This window comes from Enhydra lutris, unplaced genomic scaffold, assembly GCF_002288905.1.
Source record: "Enhydra lutris kenyoni isolate GAN:26980312 unplaced genomic scaffold, ASM228890v2 scaffoldscaffold31, whole genome shotgun sequence".
Taxonomy (NCBI): domain Eukaryota; kingdom Metazoa; phylum Chordata; class Mammalia; order Carnivora; family Mustelidae; genus Enhydra; species Enhydra lutris.
Window position 1 is genome coordinate 8,907,494 of NW_019154115.1, and position 17,186 is coordinate 8,924,679.

The 17,186-nt window shown below is 37.3% G+C and overlaps 1 protein-coding gene across 1 annotated transcript in view; it reads right to left on the reverse strand.

The window, feature by feature from the left end:
* LOC111153235 (RAB27A, member RAS oncogene family) overlaps positions 1-17,186 on the reverse strand; it is a 79,759-nt gene that overhangs the window by 25,303 nt on the left and 37,270 nt on the right. The window contains exon 3 of the mRNA XM_022512136.1: positions 6,150-6,324. Within this exon, the coding sequence (XP_022367844.1) occupies positions 6,150-6,302 (153 nt within the window). The 5' untranslated portion in view covers positions 6,303-6,324. The remainder of the gene's footprint in view (positions 1-6,149; positions 6,325-17,186) is intronic.

Here is a 17,186-nt window from a genome sequence, read left to right on the forward strand (position 1 = left end):
TGTCCATCAACAGACGAATGGATAAAGAAGATGTGGTATATATACACAATGGAATACTATGCAGCCATCAAAAGAAATGAAATCTTGCCATTTGCGACGACGTGGATGGAACTAGAGGGTATCATGCTTAGCGAAATAAGTCAATCAGAGAAAGACAACTATCATATGATCTCCCTGATATGAGGGAGAGGAGATGCAACATGGTGGGTTAAGGGGGTAGGAGAAGAGTAAATGAAACAAGATGGGATTGGGAGGGAGACAAACCATAAGTGACTCTTAATCTCACAAAACAAACTGAGGGTTAATGGGGGGAGGGGGGTTGGGGGGGGGTGGGATTATGGACATTGGGGAGGGTATGTGCTATGGTGAGTGCTGTGAAGTGTGTAAACCTGGCAATTCACAGACCTGTACCCCTGGGGATAAAAAGATATTATATGTTTATAAAAAATAAAATTAAAAAAAAAAAAAAAGAATTAAAGTATAACGGCTCCTGGGTGGCTCAGTCGGTTAAGCATCTGCCTTCAGCTCAGGTCATTATCCAAAGGTCCTGGGATCAAGCCCTGCATCAGACTCCCTGCTCAGTGAAGAGCCTGCTTTTCCCTCTCCCTTTGCCACTCCCCCTGCCTGTCCTTTCTTATTCTCTGTCTCTCTAAAATAAGTGAATAAAATTTTTAAAGAATTAAAGAATAATGCCTCACTGAATAGAGAATATTAACAGAGACAGATAACATAAAAAGTAAATAGAAATTCTGGAGTTAAAAAGTACAATAACTGAAGTGCAATATTCACTAGAGAGGTTCAATAGCAGACTTGAACTGGCAGAAGAAATAACCACTGAATTTGAAGACAGGTCAGTTGAGGTTATCCAGGCCATGGCACAGATAGAAAAAGAGTAAAGGAAAATGAACAGAGTCTCAGAAACCTATGGAACCATCAAACATACAAACATATACATACTGGCAATCCTAAAAAAGAAGACAGACAGAGGCAGAAAAAAATTTGCAGACATAATAGCCAAAAACCTCCAAAATTTTATGAAAAACATTCATCTGCATATTCAAGAGGGTTCTAATAAATTAATAGAGATTGACTAGACACCTCATCAAGCTGTCAAAATCTGAAGACAAAATGAGAATCTTAAAAGCAGCAAATAAAAAATGATTCATCACACACAAGGGATCTAATAAGACTAACAGCTGATTTGTTATTAAAACCAATAAAAGCCAAAAGGCAGTAGGATGACATAATCAAAGTGCTGAAAGAAAAAAGACTATCAACCAAGAATTGGTTATTGTTTAAAATTGAAAGAGAAAGTAAGACATCCCCAGATAAACAAAAACTAAAAATTCATCACCAGCATACTTGCTGTATAAGGAATAATAAATACAGTGCTTCAGGCTGAGGTAAAAGGACACTGTGCAGTAAGTCAAATCCATAAAAAATGAAGAGCACCAGAAAGATAACTACATAGATAAATATAAAAGAAAGTATAATTTATTTTTTGATTCAATTTAAAATATTTTTAATATTTTTTAAATTTTAAATTAAATACTTTAAAGTATTTTTTAATTCTTTTCTTCCATCTGATTAAAATACAACTGCATGAATAATTATAAGTCTGTTGATAGACACATAACATATCAAGATATAATTTGACAATAAGTGCAAAGGAAGGAGTAGGAAGTGAAGCCATATGTAAACACAGTTTCATGATAGTAAAGAAATTAAGTTGGTATTAATCTAAAGTAGATTGTTAAAAATTAAAATGATAATTATAATCCCTAGGGGAACTATTAAAAAAAAAACTCAAATATATAGTAAAAATAACGACAAGGGAATAAAAATGATATACTAGAAAGTATTTAACACAAAATAAAGTAGTCATGAAAAAACAGAGGAACAAAAAATAAGACACAAAGAAAACAAATACAAAATGGCAAACATAAATCCTTTTTTATCACTAATTATATTAAATATAATGAACTGAGGCCTCTGGGTGACTCAGGGGGGTAAGCCTCTGCCTTTGGCTCAGGTTATGATCTCGGGATCCTGGGATCGAGCCCTGCATCAGGCTCTCTGCTCAGTAGGGAGCCTGCTTCCCTACTCTGTTTGTCTCTCTGCCTACTTGTGATCTCTCTGTCAAATAAATAAATAAAATCTTAAAAAATAAATATAAATGAATTAAATACTCCAAATAAAAGGCAGAAATTGGCAAAATGGATTTAAAAATATGACCCAACTATTTACTGTCTACAAGAGACATACTTGAGATTCAAAGATACATAGAGGTTGTAAATAAAAGGATGAGGGTGAAATACCATGCAAACAGTAACTAAAAGACAGCTGGAGAGGCTACACTAATACCAGAAAACAACAACAACAAACAAACAAACAACAAAACCTTTAAGACAAAAACTCAATAGGGACAAAGAAGGATATTTTGTAATGATAAAAGGGTCACTCCATTAAGAACATATAGGAAAAAGTGTTCATCATCATTAGCCATCAGGGAAATTCAAATCAAAACCACATTGGGATACTACCTTACACCAGTTAGAATGACAAAAATTGACAAGGCAAGAAACAACAAATGTTGGAGAAGTTGTGGAGAAATGGGAACCCTCTTACACTGTGGGAATGCAAATTGGTACAGCCACTATGGAAAACAGTGTGGCAGTTCCTCAAAAAGTTAAAAATAGAGCTACCCTTGTGACCTAGCAATTACACTACTGGGTATTTACCCCAAAGATAGAAATGTAGTGAAAAGAAAGGCCACATGCACCCCAATGTTCATAGAAGCAATGTCCACAAATAGCCAAACTATGGAAAGAGCTGAGATGCCCTTCAACAGACAAACGGTTAAAGAAGATGTGGTCCATATACACAATGGAATATTACTAGTCATCAGAAAGGATGAATACCCAACAGTTGCATCAACATGGATGGGACTGGAGGAGACTATGCTAAGTGAAATAAGTCAAGCAGAGAAAGTCATAATACAGTAAGACAACACAACACACTGTGGTAGAACAGAGGACAAAACCACATGACCATCACTAGAGATGCAGAAAAAAAAAAAACCTCTGAAAATATTTAATATCTTTCAGATAAAAACTCTCAAAAGTAAAAAAGAATGTCCTCAACTTGAACAACAGCATCTATGAAAAACATAGAGCTTACATTATACTTAATGGTGAAGGTCTGAATGCTTTCTCCCTGTAATCAAACAAAATGAGGATGTCCTTTCTCATCAGTTTTATTCAACTTTTACTGGAGGTTCTTGCCAGGGTAATTAGGGAAGAAAAAAAAGATCTCCAGATTGGAAAAGAAGTAGTAAAACAGAAGATGACATGATCTTGTATATAGATATACAAGGAGTATCTATATTCCAGAAGGAATATAGATACATATTACATATATATATATAACCGTAAGGAATAAACACACACACACACACACACACACACAATTAAAACTAATAAATAAGTTCATCAAGGTTTCAGTCTATAAGATGAATTTACAAAATAAATTGTATATGTCTATACACTGGCAATAACAATTCAAAGTGAATTAAGAAAACAATTCAATTTCCAGTAGCATAAAAAATAAGATACTTAAGAATAAAATGAACAAAAAAGCATAAAACTGACACTTTGAAAGCTATAAAACATTGTTGAAAGAAATTAAAGATCTAAATAAATGGCAAACTATCTCATGTTCATGGGTCAGAAGATGTACTATTGTTAAGATACTAATATTTCCCCAAATTGATCTAAAGATTCAGTGCAATCCCTATCAGAGTCTCAGCTAGCTCCTTGATAGAAATTGATAAGCTGAACCTAAAGTTCAAATGGAATTGCTAGGAATCCAAAACAATCCTGAAAAAGAAGAACAAAGTGGGAGGGAGGACTCATGCTTTCTGATTTCAAAACTTAGTACAAAGCAGAAGCAATCAAGGTAAGTACTGGCTTAAGGATAAACATCTAGATGAATGGAACAGAACTGAGGGTCCAAAAATAAACACTTATATTTATGGTCAACTGATTTTCAACAACAGCATCAAGACCGTTCATGGGGGAAAGCATAGTCTTTGCAATAAATGCTGCTGGTACAACTGGACACCCCTATGCAAAAAAAAAAAAAAAAAAAAAAAAAAAAAAACCCCCCCCCCCCAAAAAAAAAAAAAAAAAAAAAAAAAAAAAAAGTTGGACCCCCTTCACACCATATATAAAAATTAACCCAAAATGGATCATAGACCTAAACTTAAGGGCTATAATTTTATATATATGATATATATCATATATATATAATTTATCCAGAATATATCCATATATATATCCATAAATATATATTTGTCCATATATAGAACATTTATCCAGAATATATTTTTAAAACTCTTTAAAGTAAGGAATAAAAAGACAACCCGTTTCAAAACCAGCAAATAATCAGAATAGACATTTCTCCAAAGATGATATACAAATGGCTAATAAAGCACATGAAAGAAATGATTGCTCAAAAACATCTGTCATCAGGGAAATTTATGTCAAACTTATAATGAGATACCATTTCACACTCACCAGAATGGCTATAATCAAATAGACAATAACAAGAATTGGTGAGGATATGGTGAAAATGGAAAACTCCTACGTTGCTGGTAAGAACGTAAAATGGTGCAGCATCTTTAGAAAAATCTGGAAGTTACTCAAAGTTAAATAGAGAGTTATCATATGGCAAATCAATTCCATGCCTAGGTATATACCCAAGAGACCTGAAAACATAAGTCTACACAAAAAATGTATATGACTGTTAATGGAAGCATTATTCATTATAGCCGAAAAGTAAAACAACCCAAACATCTATCAATGGATGAATAGGTAACAAAATGTGGCATATCGATACAATGGAATATTATTCGGTCATACAAAAGAATGAAGTTATGATACATGCTACAACATGGATGAACCTTGAAAACATTATGCTAAGTGAAAGAAGCCAGACAGAAAAGGCCACATATTGTATGATTCCATTTAATGGGATATGTCCAGAAAAGCTAAATCCGTGGAGAATAGATTAGTGGCTAGCAGGAGGATAAATAGGGAAAGATTGCTAAAGGGCACAACTGTGAATATACTAAAACCCACATGTTGTACACTTTCAATGGGTGAATTTTATGTCATGTGAATTATATGTCAAGAAAGTGATTTTTTTTAAAAACAAGGTTATAAAATGGGAATAAATATAATCACATACATATATACTGATTCTAGCAATTATATGACAATACTAAAAATTTAATGAAATCCTACTCTTACTCAGTGGGTCTGAGTCTTTGTAAGATTCTCTGACACTGGAAGAAAAGACCTCAAGTGAGTAAGAGGGAATGAATTCTTCTACCCTAGAAGCCAGAGACTGTTTATCTTTTCCAGGTAGAATATGATCCATTGAAAGATCTTTGTCTCTTGGCCACTTGTTGACCTGCTTCATGGTAACAGTCAGTTTTTCAGCAAGAAATACAGTTCATGATGAAGGCCATCTTCTCTCTGCAACTCTGATACAGTGACCTCCTTCCCTGCCTCCACCAGCGTAACTTTCAGCCCTACAGTCCCTTAAAGAAAAGAAAAAAGAGCCTCTTCCTTCACCATCCAGTAGAACCTCCGTATTCCCCTGGTTACTTCCCAGGTCAACATACGCTTGTGGCATTCTCACTCCCATGCCAACCTCACCTTCCTGGCAGGAGTGATGAGTCTGCCACTTAGTGTTCCATGTGGGATTGAATTAAGACAAAGGCTATTAAAAATGACATCAAAGGTAGAAGAAATAGTCCACAAAACAGGAGCAGAATGCTAAGGTGGTTTGTAGGCTTCATAACAAATGTAGACAAATAACTTTGAGGTGTTCTGAGGGAACATGCATGTCAAAAGGATATCAAGAGAAAATTGAAAGAAATCTTCACATTCGTCTCATTGGTTTTATAATAAAGGTCCTTTGGCACAACCTTTTAAATCACATTTCCTAGACTGAACATAATACACTTTCACATGCACCCTTCAATTTTATATTCCAAACTTTGTCCTTCTAATTCCTACAAAATAAACTAGACAGACAGGCAAATGCTGATTCAGAGATCACATTTTTTATATAGAACTTACCACTCTCTTTTCCCTGAAATCAATGCCCACTGTCGTGATAAATTTGGAGTTAAATTTACCATCTGTGTACTGGTAAAGTACACTGGTCTTCCCTACTCCAGAGTCTCCCAAAGCCAAAAACTTGATGAGGTAATCGTAGTCGCCATCAGACATAATGAAGAACTCAGTGGTTCACCTGTAAAATATTAAAAAAATGCATATTTTCTAAAAAGCCATTAAGAAATATTAGCATCATCCGTGAATAAGGTGAATTATATTAATACCCAGTTCAATAATTACTGTGTGACACCCATATGCCAAAGGGTTCTGTGAAGAGGATTAGATAGTATTCACTGCCCCAAGGACCTAATAATTTGCTAGAGGAGATGTTAGTAAAATAATAAATAACAGTTTAATTTAAATTTAATGTGCATATTATAGTACCATTAAGACAAAAATTCCAAGTCAGAAAAAAAATTAAGAAGATAACCAGCACTAAGTCTTACATGCAGATCACACAGAGTAACAACTTTAAAAAAGAAAGAAGGAAGGAGAATGTTACAGGAATAATAATAATTCTTAGAGTACAAGTGGTTCCAATTCCCCTTTCTTTTTCAAAGTCTCCTAGTGCTAGATCCTTGGTTTTTCTCTTTTACCAGGACATCTAGGCAATTTCACTTATCTTATTTATTTTCAAAGGTCATTATAGTTCCTTCAAAGACTATGCTAAATTCTCAAGTAAAATTTGGCTGTGGCTTCCTTATTTTTTTTTTTTAAGACTTTGTCTATTCATTTGACAGAGAGAGAGATCACAAGTAGGCAGAGACAGAGAGGAGGAAGCAGGCTCTCTTCTGAGCAGAGAGCCCGATGTGGGGCTCCATCCCAGGACCCTGAGATCATGACCTGAGCCGAAGGCAGAGGCTTAACCCACTGAGCCACCCAGGTGCCCCTGTAGCTTCCTTATTTTGATAATGATGATGATGATGATGATGATGATTATATACTGCATATTAAGTCAGACTTTTCAGAATACCACTGCTCCCCTGGGAGCTAAATTCCGGATTTGGCCAGTCACTATCCAGAGATCACAGTTCCATTACAAAGTGCTCATCTCTCTATACTTGCCTGGGTACTCAAACAAGAAATGCTACCAATTCAGGTCTTAGATACTGACTAAAATGAAAGTATTCCTTAGAGAAGAAAAATTCTTGTTTTTACCAACAAGGCCTAATAACCATGGTAATTTTTATCTTTTTTCAATGAACACTTTTCATGACTTGTTTTTATTCTCTAAATAGATTCCAACTATTCAAAGTATCAGTCCAGCTGAAAATGTAGTCTATCTCCAGGGAAGGCTTACTTCTTTTTATGCTTACATTTCTAATACCAATAAACCCTCCAGAAAAATCAGGGAAATAGTCAGCTATCCCACCACCACTGACAACTCCATATGTCATTCAAACATGCATGTTCACCCATCCCATCATCACCCCCACACATTAGATGCGCTACATTAGATACTGCTGATTTTCCTCTCAATGTCTAATTTCACCCAGCCTCACATTGAGAAACTTTACAATTCTCAATGCTTCCTATAGGATTATCTCTATAGATCCTCAAAATTAATAAAAGCTCAAGGAAGGAAATTTATTGATTTTCAAGGGTTCCTCCCCCGACCCCATCCTCAATTTGGTGACTCACCTTATGCTCAAAATTCCTGAACGCTGACCCCCAAGAGCCACTGCAATTTACTTCTTCATACTGCCTCAGCAAAGATCTGGGACCTAATACTCAGATATGGCTAGTCAGCTGATAAGGGCAGAGACTCCACAAACATTCATATTTGCAAACTATAAAGAATGACACTTCACAGATAACGGCTTCCCTATATTATAGCTTCTGTATTTACAGGTTTAAGTTGCCAGTATTAATGGTATATAACAGAATTCCTCTCTAGAAGATGACCAACAGGGTACAAATAAATATTCTAGCCCATCATATCATAAGATCTCATTTAGCTCCAAGTTATTCATTAATTAGAGCTAAGAATTAAAAAGCAGGTCCAGATAATGTTTAATCATTTTGGAGGTTCCTCTAAAAATAAATGAAGAAGCAGAAAGCAACTCCAAATTCTGCAATGAGAATGATACAAGACAACACTGTCGTTACCTTACTTCCTCTTTACTTTTTAATTTGAACTAAGGGTGGTCATTCCTACATCTATGTTTTTATATCATTTAAGGTGTAGGAGAAAATGCTGTCACCAATGGCATCAATTTTCTAGAACTCTCTAAATCTACTTGAATGGAATTCAAAGACAGATCAAACTATATTGGCTGCACCAAAATTTACTGTGTTTAGTTATCATGGGAGAAGAATCACACATATAAATCTTAAAATTTTCTTTGTGGGATTTTCTATTCATATTGACAGCAATACATAACAGTTTGTTCCCAAATCAAGACATCATAAACAAACATAACAATCATAACAAACCAATACAACTGCTGAAGGTATATAAATATCACCATCAATATTAATCATAGTTTGCACTCTTCAGATCACACCTCTAGGCAATCTGCCTCGTTAATCCGAAAATAAATGTCTAGACCTCTCACTTTCTGGGTTCAGTTTTCCAAAGGATGAAATAGAACCCATAGAGGTTAACTCATTTGCACAGTCTAGAATACAAATCCCTTAACTCCAGGTTCAATGTCCTGTCTACCTCCAAGCTTATTGTCTGTTACTCACACTTCCACAAATGTATGTTGGGTTTAAAGGTGACCAGGTATTATATCATACAAGGTAGCCTACTAGGAAACACATGACCTCCAAAGTCAAGTTGACCTGGGCTAAATTCCATGTTTCCCACATACCTCAGATGTCTCTGAGTCTTGGATTCAGGTTTCCATCCTATGAAAAAGAAGATACTATACACTCCTTCACACCATTGTTCTAAAGATTAAACAAGATACTTTGTGAAGCACCCAACACAGTGCTTGGCATATGCTGGACACTGAGTAAATGTTAGCTCACCCTCTTTACCCCATTCTGGACAGACCAGACTGGCCCTGAAGACCTAGCACAATCTCTGAAATTATCTCTGAGTAGCTCAAAACACATTTCTAGCATAAAGGAATTCTGACTGGCTCAGAGTCATTTGCTGAGTCAACACAGACCACTTTCAAAGTAATTCTGATCTTTTTTGGCTGATTTAAAACATTTTCATTTTAAATTGACCTGATTATTGCAAAAGAAGTTATGACCAGCCTAAAAACAGGTTCAAATCTGTATAAAACACTGCAGTCCATGCTACTAAACTCATCTTGTTAAAAAAAAAAAAAAAAAAAGAGCCATTCAGATTTTTTTTTAAGTATTTATTTATTTATTTATTTATTTGAGAGAGAGAGAGAGCGAGCATAGAGAGAGAGAGCAAGCACAAGTGGAAGGCAGAGGGAGAGGGAGAAGCAGGCTCTCCACTGAGCAAGAAGCCCAATATGGGGCTCGATCCCAGGACCCTGGGATCACAACTTGAGCTGAAGGCAGATGCTTAACCAGCTGAGCCACCCAAGTGCCCCCTGAATGGTTCATTTTAGTTCAGAATGAAAGAGTTGAGTTCAAAGAGGTTACACCTACAAAACTACTTCTGGCTGATCTAAAGCCACTTTGACTAAAACTAAATATATTTAATGAAAATTACTTGGGTCGGGGCGCCTGGGTGGCTCAGTGGGTTAAAGCCTCTGCCTTCAGCTCAGGTCCTGGTCTCAGGGTCCTGGGATGGAGCCCTGCATCTGGCTCTCTGCTCAGCAGGGAGCCTACTTCCTACTTTCTCTCTCTCTCTCTCTCTCTCTCTCTCTCTGCCTGCCTCTCTGCCTACTTGTGATCTCTGTCAAATAAATAAGTAAACCTCAAAAAAATTATTTTTGTTTCAGGGTGCCGGGGTGGCTCTGTGGGTTAAGACTTTGCCTTCAGCTCAAGTCATGATCTCAGGGTCCTGGGATCAAGCCCTGCATCTGGCTCTCTGCTCAGCAGGGAGCCTGCTTCCCCTCTCTCTCTCCCTGCCTCTCTGCTTACTTGTGATCTCTGTCACAAGGTCACATACACAAATAAAATCTTTTTTAAAAAATTATTTTTCTTTCTTATTCTTGTTATTCAAGTCTTGAGTGGTATTTCAGGGGCCTAGTTTCCACAAAGAAAATACTTCAATCCCCAAATATGGAAATAACATAAATGATGTTTATGTTGGCGTTTTAGAGTGGAAAGTTAAACACTGAAAACACACAGTGCAGAATTTGACATTTGGGACACCCAAACAACATTTTGTGTGTACTATTTGCAGTGAGCATTCCAGCCTATTGATGCTTAAGAAGCCGGTTCATGGTTTTTCCCAATTGCATTACTTTTGTTAAAAATGGGTCAGAAGCCAAGGTCAGATGCCCACACACCAAGTACTTCACAGTCCTTACCACAGCCCTACAGTAAGGTGCTACATACCAGAAACACTTCCTCTCTCAGTAGGATCTCAGTGCCATTCTATCATGAATGCCCCAATGAGAAGATAAGTAAGTGGGTCTTGGGCAGTCTATTCACATGCTATCATGGGCTCAATTCCAGCGCATTGTTGAGAGAAAAAAGTGGAGGTCAAGAACATGGACTCTAGAACCAAATCACCTGGATGTGAATCCAGTCATTTCACTTTATTTTTTTTTTAAGATTTTATTTATTTATTTGACAGAGAGATCACAAGTAGGTAGAGAGGCAGGCAGAGAGAGAGAGGAGGAAGCAGGCTCCCCGCTGAGCAGAGAGCCCGATGCGGGGCTCCATCCCAGGACCCTGGGATCATGACCTGAGCCCAAGGCAAGAGGCTTTAACCCACTGAGCCACCCAGGTGCCCCCCCAGTTATTTCACTGTAGAAAATTCAATCCCTTGGTGTGCCTGGGTGGCTCAGTCCATTAAGCGACTGACTCTTGATTTCAGCTCAGGTCCTGGGATCTCAGGGTTCTGAGAGGGCTCCAGCCTGGAACTCTGCACTCAACTCAGAGTCTGCCTATCTCTCTCCCTCTGCTCCTCCCTCTTCACGCTCTGTCTTCCAAATAAATAGATAAATAAAAGTTTTGTAAAATAAATAAAAGAAAAACAATTTTTAAAGAAAATGTAATTCCTTTTGCCTCAGGTTCCCCATTTTAAAAATGGAAATGGGGGCACGCAGGTGGCTCAGTGGGTTAAGCCTCTGCCTTCAGCTCAGGTCATGATCCCAGAGTCCTGGGATTGAGTCCTGCTTCCTCCTCTCTCTCCCTCTGCCTACCTCTCCCCCTACTTGAGATCTCCGTCTGTCAAACAAATAAAATCTTTAAAAATAAATAAATAAAAATTAAAATGGCAATGATTTTTAATTAATTTTTATTTTATTAATTCTAGCATGCATATGCTTTCTTATTTTAACTTCTTTATAATTGGGGTGAGTCTTACATTTCACAGTCTTATAACTCATGACATCTTTCAACTGTTACTAAATGAGATAGCACTGGAGATAGTTATGTGAAAAATCTGTCATTAGCATCCTCTAGCAAGATCACAAAGCCACCATCAATACATTCTAGAACTGATGAAGTGGTAAACCTATCTCAGAGGCTTTTGTAAGGACTGAGTTAATGTAAACATGAAGAGTTTAGAACAGTGTTTGGCACAGTAAATCTTGTATAACTATTAACTGCCATTAGCACCATCATCTTGCAATCTAGCCTCCTACAGTCAATATGCAGGCTTACTTTCTTTCCTAGAACTGTAAGAAGGAACTACGCCCCTAAACTAAAAATTAATTAAAGTAAAAATAACAATCTATGAAGAGCACTTGAACCAAAGTTTACTTCTTTATATTCTGTATCTCTTTATATTCTGTATCAGGAAGTGGCATCTGAGATACCTCAAGGAAATGTCTTCTAAAAAGTCAATTATGACCCTAATTTGGGACCTGCAAGAGACTTTCTTACTCAGTTCACTTCAATCTCTCCTCCCTACACAAATATTTTTTCAAAGTGCTCTCCACCCTCACTCTCACCAGATTAATAATAGAAAGCAAGGAACACCCACTTCCTCAACATAGACTAAGTGGTGATAATTGCCTGCTGAGAGAAAGTCAATGATCTTCTTCCTTATTTAAAAAAATAAAACATATCTTAATCGTTCTCCAGGGAATAAGATAGAAGAAAGTGGTTTTAGTTAAGAGCAAAGGAATTAGATTTCTCTCCCTCCCTCCCTCCCTCCATCCCCACACACACACACCACCTAGCCCAAATACTCCATAAAGCTTCCTATGAAAGTCAATCATAGACTGCAGCCTTAGGATCCCCTAGCATGAGGCAGAATCATTCTGAAACTGCCTCAGATAGGTCAGGCATTTCCTGAAAGCTAAATTTTCCCTCTATCACCCATATTTAATACAGAGGGCAAAAAAAAAAAAGAGGGATGGATAATATCAACTGAATAACCACTATGTGCCACAAACAGTACTAGGCACACATGATATTATTTTATCAGCATATTATTCTTAAAGAAGAGTCAATGGTCTGTACAAACCTTGTACTACATAAAAAGTGATGTTTTCTTAATATGATGAGAAGTAGGCCTGGGTTCAAATTCTGACTCTGTGCATGACCTGGTCTGAGTTCTTTACACTAAGCCTCCATTCTTTCAACTATAAAATGGAGATAACAATGATTATTAAGTGACATTAGCCCTGGAAAGCTTTTAGTGCATTGCTTGGTGTATGTTAAATGTTCAATAATTGAAACATGTCTTTAGATATACTACTAGTAACCTCATCAAGTTCTCAGCAAGGCATGTCATTTTGTGATCTACTCTTAATTTAATCCAGTACCTCAACCTCTAGAAAATTCATAGGAAAAATTCAATTTAGGTGCAATCACTTATGAGGTCGCCATCTGATACAAAAACTATCTTAGCATTCCAATCTAACACAGTTTTATCTGTGTAAGTGTTGGCAGTTTCAGAGCTGGAATGTTCATAAGTTGAATACTTTAATTACCAGAAGAGGAAACTGAATGAAGCCCAGAGAAGACAAGTGAATATTACAAAAGCAATCAGCAGGTTAGATGTGGAGCTAGGCTAGATCCCTACGCTCCTAAATTATAGTCCTGTATCCTTTTCTAACATATCACGATTTTTATTCTCTCTGTATCCTTTCCTTCAAAGCCAGGAACCTCAGGTATAGTTGCTTTGGTTCAAGAATCAAAGTTTTCTGTGGTGCCAGCCAGATACAGAGATGAATTACTTTATAAGTAAGGCTTACACTCAGGAAGTGGAGATGAAGGGCCTGTACTTCTGCCTCTCAGTCACAAAGCTCTTCTTCTGATGTGTTCCCCCCAGGAGACAGATCTTAAACTGAGGGCACATCTGCCTCTTGTTGGTCATAGTAAATGTAAGAAATTATGTATGTTGATCCTTGTGCCATCTCCTGTAAATCCTCTTTATGTAAGTCTTTCTTGTGGCTTCAAAATGGAGAGAGAGCAGGAAAATCATGAAGTTTCTCATTTCCCTACAGATATTTTTGATATTGAACTTGGTGCTTTCTTCTCAAATCAAGATTATCTCCTGTGGTTCCACTTGAAGCTCTCTATAAGGATACGTCTTTGGGCTCATTCACTCAGTCTTTCATTCATCAAGTATTATTTTAGTGCCTATTCTGTGCTTGGTGCCAGAGCACAATGGGAAGCCAATACTCAACATGGAAACCTTACACTTTTAGCCACATCCCCATCTATGTTCTCCTAATAACTATAACCACCTCTTTGGGTTTTCAAGAAAAGCCAATCCTCAAGAACATTTTTTTTAAAGATTTTATTGATTTATTTGACAGACAGAGATCACAAGTAGGCAGAGAGGCAGGCAGAGAGAGAGAGGAGAAAGCAGGCTCCCCGCTGAGCAGAGAGCCCAACGCAGGGCTCGATCCCAGGACCCTGAGATCATGACCTGAGCCGAAGGCAGAGGCTTTAACCCACTGAGCCACCCAGGCGCCCCCTCAAGAACATTTTAATCTTCCCTTGTAAACATAACACAACAGGACATCAAAATTCACATCCCCCTATTGCTTTTTCCCTGCCGAAAAGTGCTCGTCATACGTCTTGCATGCATATAAAGATACAAAAGGAATAAAAATGTAAAGCTCAACAGAGAAGAAACAGAGAGCTTTAATAGAGAAGCATGATGTATATTGTAAATCATTTTTGCCGGACAGTATTTTGAATTTCTTAGAAAGGAGAACAAAATATTACAGTGTTCCTAGAGAGCTTATGGACTTCATTTGCCTAGCCCAAAGTGATTTTCTATGTAGAAATAGGAAAATGTGAATATAACTATTACTTTTCAGATAAAACATAAAGCATCAGCATATTTGAGAACTATATTGCCTCATGTTCTGTCATACATATTAATGTCCTCTTATTCAAGGATTAATTTCAAGAAAGATGTTCACATACCAATGACTGGCACAGAATAAAGTCTATCAGTGTTTTTTAAATTTAATGTTAAAAAGCAGTAGGCTTTTCTTGTTTTGTTTATGGCACCACTGTTGACCCCCTTCCTGGCATTCTGAAGGACACATATGATAGCGACAGCAGAAAAGGGGAAGAGAAATCATACAAAGTGGAGCAGTACAGGAAAGGCATTTTACAATATACCAAGACAGGAGCAGGGACTTGTGTTTATCAAATAAGCCCTAGCTACAACTGTCTTAGATCATTGCAATTCCTATACCCTAAAGTCAAACACATCTACTTTCGCTACAAAAACAACATGTGTTCTGCCCAATAGTGGGGCTCCCCATTTCCAAAAGAGGTGACTGCCTCTGCCCTCTGTGCATGTGAGCTGCTTCTTCTCAATTTCTGGTCTAGGTAAGAGTAGATAGGTTTCTATCCTATCCTTGAGTGGAATAGCTGAAATTATAAACAAAGAACTTGTCTTGTTTGTGCAAAGATCCTGGGTAGAGAGGAGTACATAGAAACCTAACAGCTTTGAAAAATAGAAGGAAATTGTAATCTAGGTCTTTCTTGTCTCCTTATTCAAGGATGAGTTTGATTTTATCTAAATTGAGATTACATAACTGCATTAAATATTCACCCATAAGCTATGATTCATAGATGTATTCCTATCAGTATAGTGTTTGTAGAAATATCATGGATCTGGCCTAAAAGTGAGGAGAGATGTTCTTGGCTAAAAACTGACAGGATCTAAATTTGCATATCATTTGGCTTAGTAATTATAAATGTGCCTGCTGCATAGGAATATTTCATTCTCCCCATTTTTTTTTTAATTTTTATTAGCATATAATGTATTATTTGTCCCAGGGCTACAGGTCTGTGAATCATTGGCTTATACATTTTAAAGCTTTCACCATAGCACATACCCTCCCCAATGTCCATAACCCAACCACCCTCTCCCTACTCCCCCCATCATTTACCCCCATTTAAACAAAGTAAAAAGACTATCTTGTAGCAGATGATGATATTCCAACATAGCAAGTTATTCAGAGAAAAAATAAAACGACCCGTAAATACCATTAAATATACATTTCCAAATATTAGCAGGACATCCAAACATATCTTCACTTGTAAAAGCTTCCTCCAGACATTTGCAAATCCTTTATGAGTATTAAAGAAAAAGATGAGGGTAAAGAAAAATTAAACAGTCTCAATCCAGGACTTGACCCATTATTTCTACAATGTTACCATCAACCTCAGTAGGCGAGCAACATAACCCAGTAAATAAATAATATAAGCAACTACACATTAGGGAAGAAGGGGACACAAATTATTCTTGCAAATAGAAAAGTGTTCTTCTCCAAGATCATTGTGGAATGACTCAAATGATATACCAGTTGTTTTGTTGTTGTTTTTTAATTTATGGAGACCATTGATTGATTCATTTACTTCAAAGATGTTATTTGTTGCCCAAGCCTGTCTTAGGATCAGAATATGAGTGTTTATAGCAATTTGTGGAAAGTAAACACTGGTTGTTAAATTATGCAGGGTGTGATAAGTACCTCTTGTTTTATAGATACAAGGTAATAGGGAAAGGGCACACTATAGACTATGTCATTTATAAAATATGGGCTGTTCTGTGACAATAGGAGTGGCTGTTTGGTTTGTTGAGTAAGATGTCAAACAATGTGAAAGCAGCCCCATAATGGGCACAACCATATGTGACTGCAATGTCCAACCCATGGCTCAATATGCTTCTTAATGACACCATGACCCTGGAAAATCTCCAAGAATTTGATACAAGTGCAAAATTCTGTAAAGTCTACTCCCATGCAGTGGTTGCTTTTTATATATACACAGAAGATGGTTCTAACAGACATTGGAGTCAAGGTCTTCTGTGTTCAAACAACAGGATACCACCACCTACCTGGGTAGAGTGAGAAGCAAAATGCCCAAAGGATATCGATGGGTGACAGCTCTTCTTATAATTACAACAGATTAAAGCTTGAACACTGACATTGTGGCCTTGAGCCTGGTGCTTCCCCCAACACCTTAAGAATGACACCGACACGTCACAAAACTCTCAAGGAATGTAGTGAAAACATTTTCCGAAAACGGAAACGGAGGAGTGACGTAAGCTACATGGAAGATGGGATAGCTGTGAGCCCAACTGGTTGACAGAGGGGATTCTGATCTTAACAACTCAAATGGTGGCATCTGGCTATGTCAGGGTGCCACCAAAGTCTGGGGCCTGGGACTAAGAGGCAGAAATACTAAAAGTGACAGTGCCGCTACCCCAGCCAGGGCTGTAAGGATGACAAATCAAGCAGCACACAAAGGGCTTGATATCGGAACGTGCATTTCCAAGATCGCAAAACACACACAACACATTTTCAATTTTCACTTAGAAATGGAGTCAGTAGTTCTGCCAAGCCTTATCCTCCCTGAGCATGGAACATGTGTGGTGAGACCTTTGACCAGCGCAGGTTGGCTCTCTCTTGCATCTCAGTGCTTGCATGCTTTCAGTTTCGTGTATGTGTGCTGCCACACAGGAAAGGTGTT